Source organism: Taudactylus pleione, unplaced genomic scaffold (assembly GCF_031769625.1).
Source record: "Taudactylus pleione unplaced genomic scaffold, aTauple2 ptg000481l, whole genome shotgun sequence".
NCBI classification, from domain to species: Eukaryota; Metazoa; Chordata; class Amphibia; order Anura; family Myobatrachidae; genus Taudactylus; species Taudactylus pleione.
In genome coordinates, this window is record NW_028284883.1 from 1,293,532 (window position 1) to 1,304,680 (window position 11,149).

The 11,149-nt window shown below is 42.6% G+C and overlaps 1 protein-coding gene across 1 annotated transcript in view; it reads right to left on the bottom strand.

Moving 5' to 3' along the window:
* LOC148502830 (cytochrome P450 2F3-like) overlaps positions 1-10,641 on the bottom strand; it is a 49,953-nt gene extending 39,312 nt beyond the window's left edge. The window contains exons 1-3 of the mRNA XM_088449324.1: positions 10,626-10,641; positions 10,355-10,539; positions 1,695-1,857 (exon numbers count right to left, since the gene is read on the bottom strand). Coding sequence (XP_088305450.1) covers positions 1,695-1,857; positions 10,355-10,531 — 340 coding nt within the window. The 5' untranslated portion in view covers positions 10,532-10,539; positions 10,626-10,641. The remainder of the gene's footprint in view (positions 1-1,694; positions 1,858-10,354; positions 10,540-10,625) is intronic.
* Between the last annotated feature and the right edge of the window lie 508 nt (positions 10,642-11,149).

Consider the following 11,149-nt stretch of genomic DNA (forward strand, 5'->3'; position numbering starts at 1 on the left):
GTACCTGGTAACCTCATAGTCAAGTGTTAAGTTTTAATGCAACGGTCAAGGTAGCAAGAATATATAGGAGAGTGGAACAGTGAAAGATTTCTGCATTAGGTGAGTTTGTACTTAGGAAAGACCATGAAACTGTGTCCAACACTTTTAAGAATTGGCAGAAAATGGCAGCTGCTCAAATCAATCTGGCAGTACTCTTCAGGTGCACACCAAGTAGAAAAAAAGGGGGGGTGAACCCCCTATTGTTACTCAGCACACTGAACTGTACCTGCAACATTACATGAAGACTATATGGTGATAGAAATTCAGAGATATTAGTTGCATGCATTTGCAAATCCATAGGAAGCTGCTAGGCCACATCATGGCTTCTCTGTTACTAGAAGTCCCTAAAACTAAGGGATTCACGTCCGGGGTGCAGGGCACCCACAAAACGCCCAGCCCAGGACCCCACCAGGGCATCACACAAAAAAAGGAAGAAGGGTGACAGAGAAGTGTAAAGTATAGATGTGTAAAAGCTAATTAATAAGTGTTGAAAAAGGGTTAAAATATATGTGAAAAAATAACATGAATAAAAAACAAACATAAAATGTGACATGAAAAGTAACTATGTGTATTAAGTGGCGATGCCCTGAAGAGGCCCAGCCAGAGTAGCCCCGGACACCCTACGTCCAAACGCTCACCCAAAGGTAATATATTTACTCTAGATTAGTACTTTTGTTGCAAATAAATTGATATAAAGTCACAGATTAAGCATAATGATACGTATGTGAGATATGGTGCTAGTCATTAGTATCAGACCTCTGTCTTTCGCCTTTTACCCAAATTAGCGGCAAAGTGGTATACAGAAGCTACATGGAATGCCAGATTACAGTGCATTGTACTTTTGTCTAATTAGTGATGTCAATAAGATGCATATTTTATGAAGGAATGTCTGGTGGGATCTTTTGCGTGGCTTATTCCCAAAGTACATGTCACGCCAAAAGGGACTATGTAGTTCAATTTAAGAATAGGTGCACAGTTGACACATCAGTAGGTATCTTGTTTCATCGACCATGGGAACACGATATCCCTTCAAGTTTTGCCTTGGTTTTATTTGTATGTAAACAGCAGATACTGTATGTTGTTGTCTCTAAAGCAGGCCACACACAGACGGAAACTGCTGCTTGGCCTGACTGAAGAAATAGGAACATACATGAGAGGCCAAATCTGGAAGAGGTCCAAACCCATGGGCTTAAAAGCAGATCATTGTAGAAAAACTGCAGATGCGTGAACATTTATAAAACTGAACACTTAGGCAGATAGGGCTTAGCAGGGTTAAAATATTTCAAAATTCCTAATAATGATCTTTCCTGAGGATTGTGAAGGCACCAGTAAAATAAAGCAAGAATTACCTTCCTCTGCACTTTAGAAATTACTAAACAAAACATTAAAGCGATCGATTGAGAATTCTTAGTTTTATAAAACGTCTGTATGTTTTTCACACTTTTCTTCCCATCAACCCTGCCTCCCTTCAGTCCTACTTTCTGTCACCCATCACCATGACTACTTTCACATGCCAATCATGGAATCCCTCTCCTAGACCTCATGCTGCTTTTCTGCTTCTACAACACTCCAATAAATTTTCACTTCTCCTTAGTCAAGCTTAATTGCAATAGATGATCCAAGCAGTTGGTAATTTAACTTCATCAGAACCTTACCATGTACACCTATATAGTTTGAGAAAACGGGATAGTCCCCTCTCTCGCCAAATATATCATTTTGGTCAATCAAAGCCTCCTTATTGGCGCTGAATCCAGATATGACAAGTCCTGGTTTAGGTCCCAAATACAGGGTGTATACTGGTCCATATTTATCTTTTAGCTGTGAACAAGTGAGTAGAATTATTAGATATTTTTCAGAGATTTCAGAGAACAATTGTCAGGTCTTTTACTTAACACAACATATCTGAACATATCTACAGTAGCACCATAGACCTATAAAGCATGAGCTAATATGTTGCACAGAACAGTTATGCTATCAGCCCAATGTCCTTGGGGCCTGATTCAGAGCCGGACGCTCTTTGAGAGCGCTCGCTCTGAATCAGGGCATCCCTTTTTTTTTTAAAGATGGCCTCCTGGCAGCTCGCATAGCTGTGGGTGACCACCCACAGCTTATGCGAGCGACCAGGTGATGGTCGCAATGGTCAAGACCATCGCGACCATCGGGCTTGCGACAAGACCCTTGTGGTAGGGTCTCATGGCCGCAAGCCCCAGTGGACTTCCTGCTCTAATAGACTCGTGATGTCAGTAGGGCTGTCCACAAATGGCAGGCGTTCCTTCGGGAACGCCTCAGTTTGTGTAGCCACCCCCTCGCCCCACCTACAAAATGGGGCAAGCTGTCGATCAACATCGACAGCCGCCCCTTTTGTAGTGAGTCCCAGAGCGAGAGAATTTCTCTCTCACTCTGGGGCTCAAGTATGCGCGCTCTGGAGTCGGCTCTGGGGTACGCGTGCGCAGTGGGGGACCATCGACCTGCTTCCGAGCGCTGTGCGCTCACGAGCGGGTCTGAATCAGGCCCTTGGTCCACAATTTTTTATAGTACCAACAAACACATCTACAGTTCACTGCAGAGACTATTAAAGTTAAAATCAAGTGCATTAATATTATGTAGACTAATACGGGATAATGTTAATATACCTACGACTGGGATGCCAGCTGCTGAAATCCTGGTACCGGAATCCCAATTTTTACATACTATGTATGCATCGCAGTGTACATGCGGGACGGCAACATTGCGATTGCATTGCGATCACACAGACTACAGAAAGCCATCACTGAGTGATTGACAGGTAGTCAGTGTTTGGGGGTGGTTGGAGAAACGCAGGAGTGCCTGTCTGTTTGAACACCATTGTATGGGCATACACAAATTAGCCACTGTGACGGCATACACAGCCTGAGTACTCACTGCGTGCGTCGAGGTTATCAAATCCTGAGTAAGTTCAGACCTGGTGTAATTGTGCGTGAGGGGCCGATATTACTCGATGGTCTCAGTGTATATGCAGGACTTCAAGGTACTACGGGTGTGAGATAGGGAAATTGGGTGTCTATATGTTGGCCGTGTGAAAGCTTTGTGATTGCAATCATTAGCATATTTTTGCAGCAGACCGGCGTGCGCGATCGCAATAGCGATCTATAATTTATCTCTTACAACAAGTTTTAGTGACTGAAGTAAGCAAACAAAAATATAAACAATTTTGAGTCTGCAAAAAAGTTCTCAAAGCTCAAAAATCTATTCAACTATTAGGAGTAAATGTAATGTAATGTAATAAGGCAACTCTAAGATTTCTTTGATTTAGCCTCTAGATTTAAAGCACCAATAGTAAAAAGGCAAAACCATGGTCTATATATGAATTAGGGGTGTGCACCGGTCACTTTTCGTGTTTTGTATTTTAGTTTTGGATCTTGATCTTTCTTCGTGTTTTGGATCTGGATTGGTTTTGCTAAAAGCACCCTTCCGTGTTTTGGGTTCTGGGTTTTGTGTTATGGATCTGTATTTTTTTTAAAATAAGCATAAAAACAGCTAAAATCACAGAGTTAGTGGGTTTTTCTGTTCCTATGCTATTATTAACCTCAATAACCTTAATTTCCACTCATTTCCAGTCTATTCTGAACACCTCACACCTCACAATAGTGTTTTTATGTCCAAAAGGATGCACCGAGGTAGCTGGATGACTATACTAAGCGACACGAGTGGGCGGCACAAACACGTGGCCCATCTAGGAGTGACACTGCAGTGGCAGACAGGATGGCAGTTTGAAAAACTAGGCCCCAAACAGTACATAATGCAAAGAAAAAAAAGAGGTGCAGCCATAGCGTACAAATACTGTCACAGCCATAGCGTGTTATGGTCACTAATACTGGCCCTCCCACCCACCCTTATATTGTATAAACAGGACATGCACACTTTAACAAACCGATCATTTCAGCGCCAGGGTCTGCCACATGACTGTGGCTGAAATGATTGGTTTGTTTGGGCCCCCACAAAACAAGCTGGCAATTAATCTGTCCCTGCACAAACTGGCTCTATGGAGGCAAGATGTCGTCCTCATCCTCCTCATCCACCGATTCCTCACCCTCTTCAGTGTTGTATACATCCTCATCCTCACAGAGTATTAATTCGTCCCCACTGGAATCCACCACCACAGGTCCCTCTGTACGTTCTGGAGGCTGGTCTCCCTGGAAGAGTTGATAATTCATTTTTATGAACATCATCTTCTCCACATTTCGTGGAAGCAACCTCCTACGCCTTTCGCTGACAAGGAGGGGGGGCAACTCAGGTAAAATAGAGCCAGTTTGTACAGGGGCCTCCAAATTGCCTCTTTTTCCTGCCAGTACAGGTACGGACTGTCTGACATGCCTACTTGGATGCTGTTTGTGGGTGGTTACAGGGGAAGATGCTTATAAATGGAGGACTGGTATTGCGAACGCAAGCGTGTCAGGCCAACAAAACGCTGTTTAAAGGGCGTGCATAATTAGCAAAGTGGCATCATGGTACATGTAATCTGCATGTATTTCATGGTGGGAAAGGCCTACCTCAAGGGTTGCGAGCAGCTCCGATTGCCCTCTATGTTACCGATTAACCAACAATTCCAGAAGATGACATGTGTTGTGAGGGGAAAGGGGGTGTCTTTATACACTCGCTAAGACATAGAGGGCGTCCTTACGCCACACAGAACGAGTGTGGAATTTGAATATCCGGCCCCTTTTTGCCAGCGAGCGGCCGCATCTTGCGAGCAGGTCTGATTGAGCTCCTCTGTTCAAGAGTTTAAATGTCACATATTTCAATCAAATGAACTTTTTTATATAAAATACTGCTAGAGTATATACAGCCACAAGTTACCGCAAGTTGGATACCAAACCAACATCCTATGGAGCAGAATGATGAATAGCTCCCTTGGTAACTCTTGGTTTCAAAGCCCATTTCACCCAAGCAAAACTCTACAGTATGTTGCCCTCTGTAGAGTAGGAAACCTAATAACTTCTATTATTCTAAGTAATGATGACTGCTACTTTAAAAACATTGCCTAGACTAAAATGCATTAAATACTGTAATATGAATAAAACATTGGAACAATAAATAAAAAATAAATACAAACTATAGCAAATAACTAACTAAGACACCCTATCAGACAATCTAAACGACACATGCAAACCTCATTGTGCAGTACACTATCATACTGTATATCACACATAGTAAAGTCCCTGCTTCATTTTGTAAAACGCCAATTTCTTTTTGCTCCTTTATTAAAATGGGTTAATAAATACTGCCATATGATGATTTTTTAATGGTAATTTGAGCATTGAAAAATCGTTCAAAATGTCACTCTAGATGTAAAGTCACATCCACTATGTGCATTTCCAGCAAGAAGGTAAATTTTTTATTTATTTGCACTGAAGTTAATGTGCCTATATTTCCATATAATAAGCACAGAGGGGCTGTTGCAGCATAGAACATACGCCCATTTGCGGACTGTGGGCCTGATTCAGAGCCGCTCGCTAGATGCGATCGCTCGCACGATGTGTATGCAAATTGCGTAGGCAGTGTTACCACACAGCAGTGCATTAGCACGCCCAGTATTTCGATCACATAGTGTATGCAGACACCCACCAGCCTGTTTTAAGATGCCTACTTGTGCACATCATGTCCAGGAAGTGTATGCAACCATCGGTACATCGGATGCTATCGCATCGCTTGAGGTTGACGATACCCTTCAGCAAGCACTGTGAGCACTTCAGTGTAAAAACAAGCCTGGTGACGTGTACTATGATGCTGTCTTATAATTATGCACACCTCTAAAATGCCATTGAGATGCTCAGGCACGCCTGTGTTTGCACATCTACTCCCCCATTTTTAATGGCCAGTATGCACAGCTGCGAGTGTTTGCATCTTATTGATCGGGTCTGAATCAGGCCCTGTATCTCAAATGTTTTGCAGTGCACTTAATCTGGAACCAAGCACAAATATACATTGGTGTTGCACAGTCTTAAGCATTGAAATGACATCTGCAGTGTCAAATGAAGAGCCAGGCAATTAATGGCTGCTCTCATGTCGGCAAAGTTCCATTAGAGAATGTCGATGCAACTGTGTTCTATGCACAAATAAGCATATGCATATATACTTCTATGTCCAGATGGGTGTTGTATGTTATGTTGACAGTTTTCATGTTGATATGTGTCAGATCAAAATGAGAATGTCCAAATGGTCAGCATGTTGACATGCAGCATGTCGACATGCTTAGCATGTAACAATGACCATGTTGAAATGCATCATATCTACACAGATTACATGTCAATATTATAGAAAGTGGACCTCATGACCCTGGTGGCCCAGCAGTCACTCATCTAGTCCCTTCAGCACTGGTGTCTCCAGCGTCATCTTCTGAGTCCCAGCAGCCATAGTGGGGACGTCTGACAGAACAGCGTTCAGGTAAGCATTTACCCCTTACCCTAATCCTTAAACCTAACCATCCAACTAGTGCCTAACCCTTAACCCCCCACATACTCTAATCCTAATTGCACCATGCAGCCTAACCCTAACCCCATCTGCAGTGTGTCTGTTGACATGTTGAACTATGTCGACTTTCTAATGTCAACATGGTTCAAATTATGAATTTCAACATGGTAACTGCATTCTTACCAACATCTGAGATTCCCTTCCCAGGAGAAGCCTGAGGAAGTGAAGCTGGTGGTCAGTGTTTGGAGCGGGGCCGGCTGGGCGCACCTTTAAGCCCTGCCCCTTGTGGGAATTTGCTGCAAATGCTGCATATTTAATTAGGGGGCATGGCTAAATGACGCAATTCTCGTACAATCGCGTCATAAGAACCCGCCACTTACGCACGGACCCACAGATCCCCGACAATATTCTCCCCATTCTGCCCACTTTACTAGAAGTGCCTACAATTCCGGGGGTGTGGGGGGTTATCTGAAAAATTGGGAGCCTCCCGCAGGTCCCGGGAGGAAAGGCAAGTATGGGTAACTGTCGACCATGTGACCAGAAACCACCCAGATGTGTATTTTGCACATGGTATGGGATACATTAGGTTGCATCTGAAAATGGTGAAGGTTCCCATGTTCAAGCTTCGAATAGTTAGTATATCCGGAGCATTCGGAGCATGACCAATTTTGGTCCCCATACAACAGTATAGGAACAGCGGGCCAGAGCAGGTGTTAAAGTTAAGCAGGAGATATCTGTAATATCTCCTGCGTTACATTTGTAAAGAATGGCCCTAATACTTAATTGCTATATACATTAAGGCTCATTTATGAATTGCAAAAATATGTACCTGAAATGTTTATTTGTGCCAAGGAACCTATTTGTCCGCCAAGTACATTTCAACGTAAATGCTCCCATCCTGATCTGCAGACCTGTTCCTGGAAAATCTCTCTGACCTTCTTTCTGTGTGTGTTTAAACTTTAAAGTCCACCTGAATATGTGCATGAGCGTAATAACAACATTAGAACTACCTGTTTAAGAAATGTTAAATGTGTCAACTTTGTCCTTAATTAATTTTATTTCATTGAATTCAATGCATCTAGAAATGTGCTTTCCTGCAAATGAGCAGCTATACAGTGCATAATAGTAGCCAAATACAAAAGTTGGCATCATCCGGTACATGCACCTTTGGCACATGTGCACAAAGGGTACTGAAGAAAGCCTACTGTACTGTGCATGCTTTTCTGGAAGGGTTATCAAATCTTCCTGCCAGTGACTCCACAAATTTCTATGGTTTCCCTTCCACCAGGGGTAGGCTTGGGAGTACTCCTTTCTTATTCTTTGGGTTGGTTATCCTACTGACCGTTAGCTTGTACACATTCCCTGTTATTATCACAAAATAAACCAACACACGGCCTAATCAAATTTTATTAACAGCGGTTACTTTCTTTATGAATGACATTGGCACATTTAAATATGTGACTTAAAGTTCGATTATTTGGCAAACTAGAGGCTTGATTCGGAGTTGTTACTCTGACGGCCATCTCACATCCATAACTGAGGCCAGGAAATCTGCATTGGAAGAAGCAGGCCCTGGCCTTGACACTCCCAGAAAACGGGGGTGACGCCCTTATTTATCGGGAACACAGGCTGAACCAGCCCAATTGTTTTCTGTATGCACATATGGAAGTGTTTTTATAGCCTTTATAATTTTTCAATTTCTTGTATTACATTTCGTGTTCCAATCAGCTGAGATGACAGGTTGCAAATAGGAACGATCAATGAGAATTGTATTCAATAAACCCGTGTTTTATTATAAACTAATTTCCACAATCCTCCTTATAACGGAATGGATATGTAATGCCGGCTGTCAGGATGTCTCCTGTCAGAATACAGACAGCGGCATCCCGATCATTGGTATCCCTTCAGGGGTCGGGTAAGTATACTTACCCTCCCCCTTCTCCCTCTAACCCTCCCTTATTGTAGCCAAACCCTAACCTTCCCCATCCCGCACCCTAACCCTCCCCATTAGTGCCTGAACCTAAGTTTACCCCCTTCATGCCTAAACCTAACCCTCCCCCCTTAGGGCCTAACTCTAACCCCCTCAGTGGTGCCTAACCCTAAACCTCCCCCCTAGGGGTGCCTAACCCTAACCTCCACCCAAAACCTAACCCTAACCCTGCTACATTCCCTAAACTAAACCATGGCTAACCTAAGTGCGCCCCGGACTTACCTTGTTCGGCTTAGCATTCCGGCATCAGGATTAAGATAGGCGTCTGCATTTTTGACACCTATCTTAAGTCCCTTGTCGGGATTCCCCTGTCGGTATTGAGACTGGCAGCATCGTAGCCAGCGGTCTCATAACTACATCCCCTTATAACCCCACTCACTTGCATGCACATTAAGGAGCAGTTCCCCACCGGACACCCTGGGAACAATGGACATGGATGGAATCACTCTGTGATGATTACAACACCATACCATACTGGTCCATACAATTGTGTCCCCATTAGTCCTGTTACTTGGTCTTTGTATCTATCTGAGATGGTGTTATGGTGGTGACAGAAGTAAGGGGGAGGAGTAAGTGAGACATACGGGCTGCAGGAAGGAACAGCTGATACCTAAAGACACTTATAAGAGGCTTTTCAGCAACAATACACTAACAGGGGTATTCAATATGGGTGCGATAACATCGTTTTTGCGTTAATTACATCATTATCGCAGGTTTTAGTTTTACACTGTATTCAATATCAAAGACTTATCGCAGTTTTGAAAAGTCTTTGATAAAAAATGGGGATAACTTTTCACCATTGAACAGGTGTCGAAAAAAAGTGCAGAATTGGGGTTTAGGGGTGCAGGCTTAAAAACAATAGCCTGCACCCCTGGGACTGACATTTAAAAAAAAACTGTGAAAAAAAGTTTTTTTAAAAAATAGGGACACCCCAAAAAATGAATTTAAAAATTGGGGTGCAAAAAAAAAAAGGGAAAAAATTGTTTAACAATAGGGAAATAGGTTCAGGGCTATTCTGCATGTATGCGGCAGGTGTTTTGAAGAAAAGAATTATAGCGGCAGGTGCACAAATGCAGAATTTTTAAAAACTTACTTTAGGGACATCAAAATATGCTAGTACCCATTTTCATGTACCCCAAATTTGATGGGACCACTTAAAAAAACAAAAAAAATAACCTAAGTGCTCTTCTGTAACACTTCTTCGGGAAAAAAACACCTGCTGCGGCTATTTAGATCCCCGACTTTCAATTAAAGGCTAAAACGGGGGTACCCATAGTGTTCCCCCATGTTTTTACAACTTTAGGGGGGTCTTACAATTATTTTAAGGAAAAATTCGTAACTTTAAGCAAATCCAACTTCAGAGTTTCCCGCTTTCGTTAATTTTATATTGAATACGGGGATAAGCGGGAGCACGCACCATACTTTAACACAGGTAAAACTCCGATATGAAACGTTAACTTCGACAGTGAAGTTAACGTTTCATATTGAATACCCCTCTAAGACTTCACACTACAGTATCAATTGTTTTGGATGGTGCACACATCTTTTTTTATAGGACACAGTGACATTTTTGGCAGTGACCTTTACCACCAACTGATCCATAGTGACCTATCACAGCTACAGTCAGTAACAATTTTGGGTGTTATTGTGATATTATCAGTGCAAGGTGATTATACATAACACAGAGCATGTACCTTGATATGACAAGCACCAAAAGACAATTCTTTGTTAATCAATTATTTATACTGTACATTGTGGAATACCCAGAGCACTTTAACATATTTCTAAACAAATATATGATTGTACCTATGAATTAAAACACCTCAGTATCATGTAGGCACTAGCCTTCATATTTTACTCATTAGTCTCACTCACCTTCATTAGTGAGCTGACAATGTCATTTGTGTTGATCTGTAGAAGGTTCCCGATGAATGGTAGAGGCATGGGTCCAGGGGGAAGTGTTGCTTTCTCCCTAATTATCATCATGAAGCTCAGGATGATATAGGACAGACAAAAGATCAAAAAGAGCACAAGTGTGCTGTACCAATCCATATTTCCACCTGTCACAGAAAAAATACATTCATCCAGTTTAAACTTGGGCATTAACGTTAATAAACGTTCTGTATCTGACTGTGGGGATGAGAACATTCATTGACCTGTGGCATATGGCACCCTGTTGCACTACTGTTCCTTTGTTACATTCTATACGTATAGAATCAATATTGCTGTCACAAACAGGGCCAGTTCTAGACCATGTGGATCCCTGGGAGAAAAGTTTATTTTGGTGCCCCCAAGCCCACCTTAACCCCTGAGTAAGATCGACTTCTTAAAGGAAATACAGTAGAAAATACTTTTAAAAAACAAAAAGCGGTTTAATTCTGGACTGTCCAGCTCCCATGCCCACCCACTCTGCTTCTGGGAGTTCCACCACTTCTATCTCTACAGTATGCACACGCTTATGGTTACAGACGAGTTGGGTATGGAAGACCGGCAGTCACGATGCCGGCTGTCAAAACACATACAGCGGCAACATTGTTGTTAACAACATTGAGCCCGGCACGTCAGGGGAAACACTAGACGATATTGCTCATGGAGTGTGAGTCATGGAGACGGTATTGCTCGTCTAGTGTGTACGTGGCATAAGCGTTACCATCTGCTCACCTGCTGTAA